The following is a 15754-nucleotide window of genomic DNA, read 5'->3' as shown; positions in this document are numbered from 1 at the left end:
ACATTGGTACCCCTGATAATAAAGGCAATTCAATTCAAAATCCGCAACGTAGCAAAATCGCAAAAAGTAAACGGCCAAACAGCAGGGATTTGGTGTATATCACTGTATTTGATGTAATCGGGCTTAGGTGCCATTGTATGATGGCCGCTGGTGGCTTCACATTTTACTACATGGTAAGTACTCGCAATGCCGTATGTGATTTGGACCCATGAAGCACACTTAAATCATTTCAGGATAATTAAATTGTAAAGATTTATTTGCCCTTTTATATTTTAAGCCAACATACAGTTTACACGTTCAAAAATGTTTTAAATTGACCACTGATAGTGTGTTCTTTTACATACTGCTTTCCCATTTTTTTAGCTTCCAGACACAGTGAAGACAATACTTCTTGAGTTGTTTCAGCAGTATGTGGAGGATGGGCTTCAATATATCTGGAAATATTGCATCCAAGCAATTAAACAGGTGGACATCAGTAAAGTCACCACTCTGTGTTCACTGATGGAGTCGCTGCTGCTCGGCAAAGATGGACCAGACTTTAATATGGTACTTAACCCTTAACACATAACACAAAACGGTGGTAGCTCTTCATAAAAACTGAATTCGTTCCAGTATCGTGCTTGTAGCTCGGATCTCTTGTGCAACGAGCAAATCTTGCTGATATGAAATTATTTAAAATTAACTAGTCTGTTCCTGTCTAAGCTTCCGATTGCAAGCTCATGGCTATAAATCACATCTTCCTTATCACTAAAAAACACATTTGATTGTAATCAAGAGAAAACAAAATTAAATAACAAGATAACATTTACAAAATAAAATGTGACTTTATTATGAGCACTTACGATGGAGACACCGTAACGAATGTCTGCGCGTGGTGCTGAGGAAGGAGCTGGTTTCGGGGGGTTATGCATGGATTATTGATGGACATTATACCTGTCAATATATACGTTTTCCCAATACTTTATCATTGTAAATTGTGTACACCGTAGAACAATTTTTGTACGGGAAGAAAAACGATTTTAAAGAGGAACGATCTATTCTTGCCCATTTCGGCTCCAATCCACATCCTTACCGGTCACTGGTAGCAGACGGCAACATCATTGTAGATAGATAGATAGATAGATAGATAGAGAGATAGATAGAGAGAGAGAGAGAGAGAGAGAGAGAGAGAGAGAGATAGATAGATAGATAGATAGATAGATAGATAGATAGATGCTTTATTCATCCCCGAAGGGAAATTCACATTTCCAGCAGCATCCCTGAGCTGAGAACAATACAATAATAAAGCAAAAAGAATACAATATACAAATACCCAGTGTGACGTGCAAATGCCCACTGTACCGTGTTATATAGAATATCTAAATAGTGCTACACAGAATACATATTGCAATAAGATTCGGTAATATGCAATGTAGGTGGTGTGGTTGCTAATATTGTCACGATAATATACATAGTCTGTCTTGCTCTGGGTAAATAGGTGCCGCATTGTGTTTGTAAGGTTTATTATCACTTAATAAGGGAAATTGCAACCCTAATACATGGAGCAATTCGCTGAGGTTGACAGATATGCGATCCAGAGACTGTAGATCAGTCAACTTACGTCAACTGGAGGGGTTGGGACCCAAAAGTGAGTTGCAGACCATTTTTTTTCATGGGTCGTGGGCCTTTGCCTTGGCAAAATAATACTAAGAAGAAGAAAAACAATTACACTCCTTAACAGTATATATTTCAGGACCAGGACAGGAAGCAGAACCCAATTGCGTAACGTTAATCACAGTTTTTTGGGGAGAAAAGGAATGAGCGCACACTCGATCCGTGGATCGCTGGTTGCAGAAGTAGATTGATCGCAACGAGGAAATGGTCAGAATCAAACAGATCAGGTCAAGAACAAAACAGGAGCAAAACACAGGCAAAAACGGAGATTCACAGGGCTTGACAATACAAGAGCAAAAAACACAGGCAAAACGGGGATTCACAGGGCTTGGCAAAACAAGAGCAAAAACACAGGCAGAAATGGGGATTCACAGGGCTTGAAGTATCAAAACAGAGTTTAGCAGGGGTTTCGCAGACGCTCCAACACCAGGCGACTCACAGCAAGTAGTCAGGGAGCAATATGCGTTTCAGCTGGTGTCCATGGGCGGGGCCAATTGGGCGCCGTGGCAACCGTGACAGAACCTGGCGCCACACGGCGAGGACCAATTGGGTGTCATGGCAACCGTGAGAATATAGTGATAATGTTCTGCTCGATCTCTTCTTTCAGCTCCTTAAATCGGCGCATTTGAGAGGGACCACATCTCATTTTATTGTGATTTTATTGTTTTTATTTCCTTTTCTGCCCATAGTAATGGGTCCCAATAAATTTAGTGATAGGGGGGAGTAAAACTTGAAAACGTGGTGTGCAACATTCGATTGAAGAAAAAAATCTATTGCAAAATATAAAAAATAATGTACAAGTGTCTTCCATTGAAGTGCTGCTGGTAGGTACACTAAATGATTTTAAAATATATTTTTAGCTTTCTACCAGTACTGTATATTTTTGTTTACCAACTACATAATTAAATAGTTATTGATGTTTATGTACATGCTTTATTAGTGTATTGAATTTATTTTGTATGTGGGTATATTAAAGCAGTTTTAGGTAGTTGCTTATATGCAAAGTAGGCTTATATGCAAGTATATACGGTACTTCAACCACTTTAGTTTGTATGTTCATTTTCTTTGTTGAAAAAAAGTTAAATATTTTATAACATTGCGCAATCCTTTTTTCTGATACTCTTGAGAATTGAAAGCTGCTTCTTGTTTTGCTCAGAGCTTGTTATTAAACTGGAATGGTGGGTCAGACCAGTCGAGAAACACTGCTTCAGATGATACGTAAGCACTTAGTGTACACTTAAATTAAAAGTTACTGTAACTTTAAATGAACGCAGAGAGAAAACCTTTTTACAGCACACTTTTTTTGCCTATAGTAGTTTGCATGTGCAAACTCAAATGCTAATTGTTAGTGAGTGGTCTCGAGCGATCTCTAGTCGTAGTCTCTGGGAATGCTCGTAACCTGGGTTTACCCTTGTAGAGCAAGAATTTTCTTTCGAAAAAACTCGCATAACAAAATGCTTGTGTTTAGAGGTACAAAAAGAGGTGCCACTGTATGTATAAATTAAACACAATTAATCAGTCAAGTCGTTGGGTGTTTGTGGTAGGATTTAATATCTACCTGACACCGTGTTATGTCTGTGTTTTACATGGCAGGACTCAAAGCGCCTCAACGATATACTATGTCAGACCTTCATATTTTGCTACTTATGGGCTGTTGGAGGTAACCTGCCCTGTAATCACTGGGATGAATTTGACAACTTTATCAGAGAGCAATTCAAAGACAACAACAGTGCAAAGGTAGTGCAGAACATATTCACATATAGTCATTAGTTTAAGAATCTGGATTTAAGTTGCATTTGGTCAAGTGATTGAATTGTCAAGTATGTTGTTTATTGTTATGTTTGTATGGTAAATATTAGAATGTGCACATAATAATTGAGCAAAATGAAATGCAACATGATGAAGCTTGCACCCCAAGAGCATTGAAAAAGAAAGCTTCACTAAAGATAGGATACTTTGAAGTATTTGCATGTGATTACATTATAGTATTACTGTCTTTTTCTAGCTTCCTACGAATGGAGGCCTGTGGGATGTGTTCATCAACTTCAGCAAAAATACATTTGTTCAATGGGAGAAAATAATACCTTTATTTTCATATGACAGCGAGCAAGCCTTTTTTGAGATGCTGGTTCCCACTGTAGACACAGTCCGCTATGGCTATTTAATGGAAAAACTGCTCTCTGTCCGCCATTCTGTGCTCTTCACTGGTTCCACAGGAGTAGGGAAGGCAAGTAGTGAGGCCAAAAATATTACACTGTTTAATAATATATAAATGACCTTATGAAAAGGTTATTATAATGGGGGATAGAAATACCGAAAATTATGATGTTTCAGCTACCTCCTTGAAGCCATTTACTGATCAGGAACCTGAAATTAAATAAATAGTAAATTATTGTTTGATAATTAAAGTGCTAAGGAGAAAATATTTATGTGCTATTGAGAGATATTTGTTTAAACATATCTGCAATCGTTTGCATAAGAAAATGAATTTTACTTACTAATGTCATTGGTATGTTTTATCAATATCAATGATGCCTCAGTATCAGTTTTGGTCTATATGTGTATTAATGCCATACATGTACTGTATGTATGTACCTGAAAATCTATGCAAAGATCAAAGAAGTGAGTATATTTTTTGTCTCTTGCAGTCAGTTATTGCTCGGGGCCTTCTAAACACTATTCAGGAAAATAGTGGCTACATTCCAGTCTTTATCAACTTCTCTGCTCAGACATCTTCTGCTCGAACTCAAGAAATCATTGAGTCTAAACTAGAGAAAAAGAGAAAGAACATGCTTGGTAGGACGCACCGTACTTGCTACTGACTCTTTACCTAACCAAAACATTAACGTTCATTTTATTTTAACTTATGTTCATGTATATTAATTTGGTTCTCTGTTAATATGCATAGGTGCGCCTAAAGACAAGAGGATAGTGGTGTTTGTGGATGATCTGAATATGCCCAAGTTGGACAGTTACGGCTCTCAGCCTCCCATTGAACTTTTACGTCAGTTCCAGGACTTCTCTGGATTCTATGATAGAGAATTTTTCTTCTGGAAAGAGATACAGGTATTATTTTGTGTTGGTACCATGAGAAACTGTACGTAAGTCCCAGAATTGTAACTACAATAAAATCTAGAGACGTGCTTTATTCTACCATAGTAGTAGGTAAAGTATAAATTTTAAATGACAATTTGCTCTTTGTTACAGGACATGACTGTCGCTGCAGCATGTGCTCCACCAGGAGGAGGGCGCAACCCGGTTACCCCCCGGTTCATTCGCCATTTCAGCATGCTTTGTCTGCCTACTCCTTCAGAGCAAAGCCTCAAACAGATCATAATTGTCAGGACACTTTTAAAAACAAACCAAAAACCTCTCATAGTTCATTTTGCTTCACTCTGCTTCTCTAACTCCACAGGCGATCTTGTCCGGTTTCCTAAAGGAGTTTGTCCAACCCGTGAAGGACTGCGCAAAACAGATTGTGGATTCAGCCGTAGATATTTACAACCGATTAAGTGTGGATTTGCTCCCCACTCCAGCTAAGTCTCACTATGTCTTCAATCTCAGGGACCTTTCTAAGTGTGTCCAAGGTGAGAAGGTTAACAAATACATCCAAGCTTGCAGTGTGTACATAAATGTTCCTTTTCACAATATCTTGAGTTAAAGCTTCAAAGTTGCTTAATCTGCAGATAAATCTGTAACTCCATCAATTTTAACTCCATAATTAAAGCATCTTTAAAGCTTTAACTTAAAGGAAAACGGTGTAATATTTAGCGCCTCCTTGTGTTAAAAAACAATATACATTTTAATAATAAGCAAAAATACACAATCGTGCGGTTTCTTTTTTTTAATATTTGTTGGTTGAGAAATAATCATTTATTTTACGTACATGGGCTCATCTAGAGGGATCTGACAAAATTGTCTGCCACGGGTGACCAAAAACCTAAAAAAGGCTGGTTAAAAAAAAGAGAGGTAAAATGCTGCGTTATGATTACTTTGAGTTTACGTAGGTTGTCTTCTTCCTTGTGCATTTTTGCACTCATTTTTGGTTCCACTGAACCATACATCTAGTGGTCAACTAATGCATACTGTCCTTTTAAGTGGAATATTCAACTTTTATAGCACACAGGACTGTACTAATGCATTGATTATAAGTAGGATATGATGTCTTAACTCACTGCCATCATTTTAAGGTATGCTACAATGTGAAGCAAGTCAAGTGAGGGATAAGACTCAAATATTTCGCCTATTTTGCCATGAATGTCAACGGGTTTTCCACGATCGACTCATCAATAACCAGGATAAAGAGTATTTCAACACTATCGTCTGTGAAACAGCCAGTAAGAACGGTCAAATATTGCATTCTGCTGAAATAATCATTTTGAAAAAGGTTTTGGCAACACATGCAATATGCCACCTCTGACGCATGTTTATTTTGGTTAGGCAAATTTTTTGGGATTAACTTGGAGCCATCATACTTTGTGACTGAGCCCATTATATTTGGGGACTTCATTAAGGTAGGATATTTCACACGGACTCCGAAAATTTAAATGAAATTGGTTGTTTTGTTTTTGAGGGTGAGGGACTCATGTTTAGGAAGCAGGGACTGGAGGCAGGGGTATAAGTCTAATAGACCTGTCATGTCCAGCATGGTCGCCGTGGCGACCGGCTGGCCCCATCCCCTTGGCACCGGCTGTAGCAGATTTTCTAATTTGCGTGTGTGCTTCTTAAGGGTTTTGGGGATTGCCGGTTGCGGGTTCATTGCATTATTCTGTTCTGTTTGACTTGAGGAAACCTGTACTTGCTCGTTCTGAGTAAAAGCCTGTTTTGTGAGTATTCCTAGTCTGAGTTCCTGTTTGCCTGTAAGCCTGTTTTTGTTTTTGTCCCTGAGTGTTGGACGACTTTTATTTCCTTAATAAAAGTAACTGATCGTTAACGCAAATGAGTTCACCCTTCCTGCCTCCGATCTGGTCCGGTCTCGTGACAAAACCAGAAACTAAGACAGAAACTGGAAATGGAGAACGCAAGGAACAAAGTAACAAACAAGTGGGCACCACACGAAGAACAAAACATCCACCTCAAGGGCCGGAAACCATACAGCCCAAAAGAAAAAGAATGTCCTGAGGCTGTGGCAACGGGAAGGCTGAAGGTCCTTCCCCCTCGATGCCGAGCCCGGACACCAGCCGCGCCTGAGAGGCTTTCTCCTCACCGCCAGGACAGGAAAACAGTCTCGGCCAAAGGGGGCTTCTCGCCGCCAGGACATGAAACCAGGTGCGACCTAGAGGCTTTCTCCTTGTCGCTGAGACAGAAAACCAGGCGCGGCTAAGGGGCTGGCTCCTCGCCACCGAGACACAACCAAAAGCCACTGAACAGGGATATGGAGGCCTCCCCCTGGATCCTTTGGTAGTCATGGCATTTTTATTTCCACCACTGTGCCAGGTTTGTTTGTTTCTAGTTCCTTTGTTACTCTGCACTTTGCATTTTCCACTTCCAATTTGGGTTTTTGGTCCGGGTTTGGTTTGGACAATTTGTTGTTTTATGAACCCTTGTTTCTGGGTCACCTTGTACCTCCTTTTGTTATTAAATACCATCCCTCTTATTAGCCCCCCTGCCTCCAGCTCCTGCTTCCCACGTGTTGGTTAGGGCTAGGGTTTCAAAGTTGTTTTAAATCATAATCCATTTATTTGTTTGAATGAACATCCACAAGAAAAACTTAACAGAATATATACATTCAAACTTAATCTACTTTTAAAGCTCTTGCTCTGCTCCATTTGCATAAAACTACATGCTTGTAGGTGGGTGCAGAAAAGGAAGAACGCTTATATGAAGATCTTACAGACATGGATAAGATTCAAAATGTTCTTCTGGACTATCTGTGTGACTACAATGCAACTTACTCCAAGGAGAGCAAGCTTGTGTTCTTCCAGGATGCTATCGAGCATGTTTCCAGGTATTTGTTCTGAGGTCATGAGCTCGAACCTTCCTGTGCGGAGTTCGTATGTTCTCCCCGTGCTTGCGTGGGTTTCCTCCGCGCACTCCGGTTTCCTCCCACATTCCAAAAACATGAATCTCAGGTTAATTGGCCAGTCCTAATTGTCCCTAGGTGTGAATGAGCGAGTGAGTTGTCTGTCTCTGTGTGCCCTGCGACTGGCCGGCAACCAGTTCAGGGGGTCCCCTGCCCACTGCCTGAAGATGGCTGGGATGGGCTCCAGCACCCTTGTGACCCTACTGCGGATAAGCAGTGCATAAAATGAATGAATGAATACATTCCCGACCGCCTAGACAAGGGGTTGGGAATGTATGGCTCGCAAGCCAGGTACGGCTCTTTTTATGAGTACATCAGGCTCGGAGATAGAACAATGGCTAAGCAATCTTCCGTATCTCTCCAAATGTTTTTTTATAAGAAACCGAAGCAACACAGTTAGCCATTTGTTTGGTCCAATTTATATAAGGAAAGGTTTCAACTGAAGCAAGGGTGCCAAACGTGGTGCCTGTGGGCACCAGGGTGCCCTCTACGGATAGCTCAGGTGCCCGTGGACCTGTTCTAGATAGTGCTCACCAGTGCTGTGTCATTTGGATTTTCTGGTTAAATTATTTTTAGTGTTTGACTGACTGTTTAACCCTAGTTTCAATAATTAACCTGGCAATGGCATAGTAACAACAGAGTATTAAAATTACGTTATTATTTTTGAATATATGGATAATCTTTTGTGTAAGGATGTGAAAGTAAAAACGTTGTTTTTTCACTTCACTCCTAAGTTATTGACCACTCACTTGAAATCTAATCCTGAGATTGCCCATCAAACTTTCCAGAATCGCTCGCATGGTCCGCTTGGAGCGAGGCAACGGCCTGCTGGTGGGAGTCGGTGGCACAGGCAAACAGTCGCTCACTCGATTAGCGTCTCACATTTGCGAGTACCAATGCTTTGAGATTGAGCTGAGTCGAGGATACAACTACGAAAGCTTTCACGAAGACTTGAGGAGGCTCTATCGGATGGCCGGGGTGGAAAGGAAAGATACCGTCTTCCTTTTTACAGACACTCAGGTATGACTGAAAAAAATGAGGTAGAAATGATGCACCTTATGAGCAGTGTGAACCTGCATTCTTGTAGATTGTCGTGGAAGAGTTTTTGGAAGATATCAACAATATGTTAAACTCTGGTGAAGTGCCCAACCTCTTTGAGAAAGATGAGCTAGAACAAGTGCTAGCTGCAACCCGCCCAAAAGCCAAAGAAGCCGGGATCAGTGAAGAGAACAGAGATGAGGTAATCATACGATATCACAGCTTCAAATAGCATTCAGCAATCATTCAGTGAGTCGAGATTTAATTTGTTTGGAAATAATTTATAACGTTACACAATTGTTCATAAGGTGAAAACAATGCAGTCAGGTTCACGTCTGGTAAGGCACAGTCAGATCTCCAAATAAATGAACCTATTGTACAGCTTATTCATCATTTAATTGTCAAAACTTGTACTTTGTCTGAAAACCAGCATGTTTTCTATAAGAATACACAATCTGTAGCATCGATACCAGCTTTAATAATCTTATTGTCTTATCTTTAATTATAAATTAAGTCCTTACACCGCTCCTTTTGAATAAAATAATCAATAACTTGTTGGTAAAAGTCTCTCGTTCTCAATGGAAATGATTGTTCCGAGTGTATGTTTTCAGTCTTTCCATTGCAGACAATTATTGTTCGACCGATGCTTGCGAATTATTGTTCGACCGACCTTTCAAAACTGTAAATAATCTCCAAACGGTTCAAGAACAGCATTTAAGTTATTTAGGGTACGTCTTGGTGATAGTGAGGTAAGTGATTCAACCCAACCCCTAGCTCTTCGTTTTTGAACGGTAAATTAGTTTTTGGCGATTTAAAAAATTAAATAAATGCTAAAATAGTCATGTTAAATTAAAAAAGAAAGACAGAATAAATGTAAGCATTTGATATATGTTTAATTTCATATTTCCATTATGACACGGGGGGAAACGCCTCCCTTGACTTCACGCCACTGGATGGGCGAGCAGCAACACCACCCTTTTTTGAAGTATCGTTACTCGTGATGGTGGCATATACCATGGATTCATTCGCTTCCCTCTTGTTGCCCTTAAACAATCACAAACTTTGAATTAGGGGAATTATAAATACCAATAATTTGCTGAAATGGGCTCCAGCACCTTTGCAACCCCCCTGGGTATAACAGGTATAGATAGACGAGTGCCCTATTGAGGAAAAAACATCTTTGGATTAAAAGGAACAATTCGCAGTCTCGCTGAATACTCGAGCTGAGTATTGAAAAATATGTGCTATTGAACACCCTAAAACAAAACATATATCATTATAACTTCCTTTATTTTTTCACAGTTAAAACTTTACATCTTAATTGTGATTAAGGGCTATACAAATAAACTTGACTTGACCTAATAGTGTTGATGTTTGCAGCAGTGAAATACATTAAACAAAGATAATTTGATATCTTATGTACTGCAACTTTGCTGCATTGTGTGTTTGTGATTTTTAGGTGTTTCAATATTTTATCTCTCGTGTTCGGGAGAAGCTGCATATCGTGCTGTGTATGAGTCCAGTCGGCGATGCCTTTCGGTCCCGCTGTCGAATGTTCCCTTCGCTGGTCAACTGCTGCACCATTGACTGGTTTGTGGAGGTATGCTGAAGGATTATTTTTTTCTTCATTTACGAATGCGTTTTATGGCTGGTGCCAGACAATGTTCGCCATTTTTCCTCATTTTTGAAGGCTTACAGAAATTTTGTTTTGTAGCCATGCTAGAGATCAAAATTAGAGAACAGCTTTTAAAAAAATTGAATAATTTAGAAATCAATTTGCTTTGCTATGGCTGATATGGTCCTCTCTTTCGTTTTCATTTGGACAACCTTCTGCTCGACGCTTTAAGTAACTTTAGAACAGCTTACGATCTTGCAAAGTCAGTAAGACTGGCAGTTAGAAAAGCAGTTAAATAGGGGTTGATACTTAAGGAAACTAGCACCATGTGCTAGATTTGCACCATTAGGTGGGAGGCACCTGAAAGTGTTCTCTAATTTGAATCTTTACATTTTTGGAAAAGTGCCGTTTTTTTTTGTTGAAATGCCTTACGCATTTTGTGAAAAATTATTGTAGTAGCATGGTATAGACACAACAACATTTCTGTAAACTGTTGAGCAGTGAAGAAGGTATTTTTTCGTCATCTTTTTTTAGAAAAAAAAAAACTCCGCCCATTCTTATCCATATATTCGCCTCTCTCACACACTGCATCACTACCTATTTGCCCTTTGGGACGCCTACACACTTCAATTGCTAGATACAGTAAACAATACTAGGAAGTGAAGGCAGAGATCTGATCAAAAGTACTCCTGTCATCTATTGATGATTTATCATACTGAAATAATTCCCATATATATATATATATATATATATATATATATATATATATATATATATATATATATTTATATAGTTTTTTATTTTTTTACATTTTGTCACTCATGCTTCTAAAGAGATATGATATGAGATACGTTATGGCACTGAATGAGTTATTTTGCATTATTTACAACAACAATTTCAACTATTGCTACTGTAAAATGGGAAAATAAATGTATTTATTCTGTTTGTTTTTTTTCAGTGGCCTCGCGAGGCTCTGCTTTCTGTCTCTCAGGCCTTCTTTCAGAATATTGATTTTGGTTCCGATGAACTCAAGGAAAGTTTCTGTGATTTGTGTGTGGAGACGCATGTCAGCGTCAGCGACATGGCCGAGAGATTCTACTTGGAATTGAGACGTCGCTATTACACCACACCCACATCATACTTGGAACTGATCAACCTGTACCTGTCCATGTTAGACAACAAGCGGCAACAGCTTGTGATGGTAAGGCCAAAATACATTGACAATAGTGTGTAGAAAATAGCATCATTGTGTTCACCGTTCACAGACCCTTTAATCGCGAGGGTCATCAGGGCACCAATTCCTTTGGTGTGTCTGGCAGTGGACGCCTTTCTCCAGGCCATTTAGTGGGGTTAGGACTTGCTCCACCACATGAAAAAAAAATTAACAGGTTTCCATGGGTACCAGTAGCAGGAGACGCCTCCTGATCTGACTCGGATACATCACCTTCATCCGTCCGTTTGCGTTTTTTGGTGTGTAAAGCGTCATCCCACTTTTGAGAGATGAGCCGGATAGCAGTGTGTGACAATACTGATACTTGAGAAAAAAATATTTTGTTCCGAAATGTTGAGTATCAGATCATACAATACGCATTGCATCACTTGTGGCTTTTATATTTTTCGTTGAATAACAAACGTTTTGGCAATGATGTTATATCCCTTGCTTTAGTGACATATAAAAGGCTCAAGGGCTCTTTGTCCGTTAAGGACTTAGCATTTCGTATATTTTTGTATCTATATTCAAAGAATTTTTGTATTTAAACAAATAACAAGATGTATGAAAAAAATAATTGGCTCTTTTGACAATAAATAAATGAGTTGACTTTTGTATAATGAAATCAGAAAATTATATTAGTAAAATAGCATAGTAAATACAAAATTGTTGAAAGCGCCACTGCTCCCTAGTGTAGTGGAGATACTATTTCACTTGATTCTTTGGAAAGATTGAAAAAAAAAAAGTTCCCCGAGGTCAAACACACCTGCTCGCCCCCTTGACGGAGGCTTGTTGACTCTTTTTTTTTTTAACATTTGTGGAATGCTGATCATGGGTGTATGGGGGTTGTTGGGGTTGTGGGCCCGCACTGGTGGTTGTGGTTCGATGGTTGAAAATCCTTCCTGCGGCCATTTGCTGTCATCTCTTTAAGTGTGAATAAGCCTCCCTCAGATCCCTCTCCTTACACTCTATGTGCCTTTCCATGAGTGTTTTTGTTTTATTATTTCATTTTTATAATTATTATTATTTTTTTTTTTATGTGACTGTGTATTTTGGGGGGTTGTGTCAGGTGTCCATTCATTTTTACCATTTTTAACCTTTGTTATTGAAAACATCAGCCCGTTACATATAAAACACTCTTCATGTTCATTTCATTAGGCACGGGATCGTGTTAAAAGCGGTCTGACTAAGCTCCTGGAGACCAATGAGCTTGTTGCCACAATGAAAGTGGACCTTTCTGCTCTGGAGCCGCTACTCAAACAGAAAAGCAGCGATGTTGATGCTTTAATGGAAAAACTTTCTGTTGACCAAGAGAGTGCTGATGAGGTATTTTGCCTTTTTTTTTTTAAGTTGCCAAAATTGCACTTGTCAATGTATATATTCCCCCCGTATTTCATATATTTTTGGATAATTTTATGTTTTCCATGTAACAATTCTGTGCAAGAAAAATATAAAATATGTTGGTATTTTTCAATACTTGTTCTCCATTAGACCGATCTCGTCTTGCCCATTTCGGATTCAATCAGAATTCTCTCGATCGCTGGTCGTAGATATCGTAATTGAAGATTGCTGCTATTGTCGCAGTCGTCTGTCTTGCTTTGAGTAAATAGCTTAATGTATTATTTTGTAAGGTTTATTATTGCTTGGGAGGAAAATTGCAATCATTAGATGGCAATGTTTGTACAGGTGCTTGAAATCCTTGAAAATGCTTGGATTTCAATGTGGTGTTTTAATGGATTTAAAAGTGATTGAAGATTGGGTGTAGTTCTTGAAAATGCATGAAAGTGCTGCCATGTTCTTCAACAAATCTGCTTCAGAATGGCACGACTCTGTGCTCTGGTGGCTTCGCGTTGTCATTGCATTTCTTCTACCCTCGTAATTAAAGGCAGCTGCTATTTGTTTGTATGGTATCTTTTATAGCGTATCATCCCCCCTGCAGGTCACGCCCTAGAGGACTGGTGCATACTACACTTACACAGGACACTATGAAATGTGTATTAGTGCAAATATTACATATCAATTATGGACATTTATTATGAGCCATACAAAAAATCAATGGAGTGCCTCCCAGTGGTAAATGGTTTTTGAAAGATCTTGCAACTGAAAATGTAAGCTGCATATTACTGTCTTTTTTACAAACACCTAAATGGTCGGGAGATTTGTCTCAAAAATGTTGACACACATATTGTTCCGATCCACTAATATATTCATGATTTACTCAAGATCTAAAAATGTCTTGATAAATGCACAGTTTACAGAAAAGAAATCACCTATGAAAATCACAGATATATTTGTGGATCTGCAAAATACATGATTCACAACGAAATTATTTTTTATGGTTCCTGAGAAATTGGAAATTTGGCTTTTAAATTCATTAAAAATGCTTGAATTTGGTCATGAGAAAAACGTCTACAAACCTTTAAAAAATTGGAGCAATTGGCTGAGGTTGACGGGTATGCACGACTGTTGCAATAAAATCCAACACAAAACCTTTTTCAACTTACAGACGCGTCGGGTTGTGAAAGAAGAGGAGGCAATTGCGAAGGTCAAGGCTGAAGATACTCAGGCTATCGCTGATGATACTCAAAGAGACCTGAATGAGGCTCTGCCGGCACTTGAGGGTGCTAACCAAGCACTTAATTCTTTGGACAAAGCGGACATTTCCGAGCTGAAAGTGTTCACCAAACCTCCTGACATGGTCATGACAGTCATGGAGGCTGTCTGCATCCTTCTCAACTACAAGTTAGTGTCCTTTTTTTTGAAAGTAAAATCATCAATCAATCTGGTTTTTTTTTGTTCACTAGCAAATTATTACTAGTCTGAACAACCAAGTGTTGAATCATTATTCCATTTAAAATTGTTTTATTAATGGACAATTTAGGCCGGTTATGAAACACTTATCACTTTTGAAAGAAACATCTCCTGGATGCAGCTGGGACGCATCATCCGTGATGTATGTATCCTGGGTTCATTGAGTGTTTCGGGTCACGCAACATCAGACGCTCTCGCCCAGGTGACCCAGCCGAGGTTGATCAGGCCCCAACTTGCGTCCCAGTAGCAGTCCACAGATCTGCCCTTCTGAGCCAAAGCCACCTGGTGGATTTTTCTGCAGCTTCACTAGCTTTCTTCTTGGCTGCCCCTGTCACACCCAACCATCCTATGACTTTGCAGTAGGATCAGCCAGCAAAACCCCTGCAGCCGACCTCTATTGGCTCAAAGACAACTTTCCATCCCCTGCCCCTGCACTCCTCCACCAGTTCCTGGTACTTTACGCGTTTCCTTTCATTGGCTTCCTCAATGCGCTCTTACCACGGGACTGTGAGTTTCACCATGATCAGGTGATTTGAAGTCTCAGAGGTGATTATCATGTCTGGTCGGAGCGATGTTGCTGATATGTGCTGGGGGAACCTTAGTTGTTTCCCAAGGTCAACATGCAACTGCCAATCAGAAGCCATGTGGAGGAGTCCTGATGTTGTCTGTGCACAAGCCCTGGGTTTCTCTCCTGCCTTGATGAAATTAACTGCCTTGCTTGTGGCTTGATGGTGTTTGCCCCTGTTGACTGCTAGGGCAATGCACTCAGCAACTGCTTTCAGAACCTGGTCATGGCGCCAGCAATAGCGACCCTCACCCAGGGCCTTTGGGCAGCTGCTGAGGAGGTGTTCCAAGGAGCCCCACACGTGAAGGTTCGCTGGGCTTGGTAGGACATCAAACAACGGACACGGTGGAAGTCTGCCTGCATGATGCTCGACCAGGTCACCTTGCGATGCAATGTGTTCTCCCACCTTGTCCATGCTCCCTGCTTCCGGAGTCCGACTGCCCTGCTCACCCGCTCGTCCTCCACACCTGTTCGGACCTGCTTCTGGAGAAGATGGTGTCTCACCTTCCCTTGGGCCTGACTCACTTGGAAAGAAGCCCAGACCTGCTATCCCCAATGCCAGGACCCCAACCAGTGTCTTCTGCCTCTGTCGTGACTCTGCCACCTCCAATTCCTTCTGAGCTCTCCACTTCCTTCCGGTTCTCACTTCAACCCCAGCTGATGACACCTTGCTGTCCTTTGAATCCCTATACTGAAGAGCCTCGTTAGTACGTGCCACCTTGAACTCCTCAGTGAGCCCGCTGAAGGGTAGCTGGACAGTATTGCATTTTGCAAAAAGCAGCGCTGGTAAGGCTGCGGGGAAGCCCCAGCCACTTCTGGAGAAAGCTACTGATCTTCCTT

General features: G+C 40.2%; 1 protein-coding gene across 1 annotated transcript in view; it reads left to right on the top strand.

Moving 5' to 3' along the window:
• dnah6 (dynein, axonemal, heavy chain 6) overlaps positions 1-15754 on the top strand; it is a 108324-nt gene that overhangs the window by 46041 nt on the left and 46529 nt on the right. The window contains exons 39-54 of the mRNA XM_088342500.1: positions 364-546; positions 3247-3390; positions 3659-3880; positions 4302-4449; positions 4562-4719; positions 4861-4992; positions 5069-5240; positions 5844-5990; positions 6094-6167; positions 7446-7600; positions 8464-8695; positions 8763-8915; positions 10173-10313; positions 11287-11529; positions 12697-12864; positions 14045-14280. Coding sequence (XP_088198626.1) covers positions 364-546; positions 3247-3390; positions 3659-3880; positions 4302-4449; positions 4562-4719; positions 4861-4992; positions 5069-5240; positions 5844-5990; positions 6094-6167; positions 7446-7600; positions 8464-8695; positions 8763-8915; positions 10173-10313; positions 11287-11529; positions 12697-12864; positions 14045-14280 — 2708 coding nt within the window. The remainder of the gene's footprint in view (positions 1-363; positions 547-3246; positions 3391-3658; positions 3881-4301; positions 4450-4561; positions 4720-4860; positions 4993-5068; positions 5241-5843; positions 5991-6093; positions 6168-7445; positions 7601-8463; positions 8696-8762; positions 8916-10172; positions 10314-11286; positions 11530-12696; positions 12865-14044; positions 14281-15754) is intronic.

This window comes from Urocampus carinirostris, chromosome 8, assembly GCF_059441175.1.
Source record: "Urocampus carinirostris isolate Australia breed hairy pipefish chromosome 8, RoL_Ucar_1.0, whole genome shotgun sequence".
NCBI lineage: Eukaryota > Metazoa > Chordata > Actinopteri > Syngnathiformes > Syngnathidae > Urocampus > Urocampus carinirostris.
This window is presented reverse-complemented; position numbering and strand designations above follow the sequence as displayed.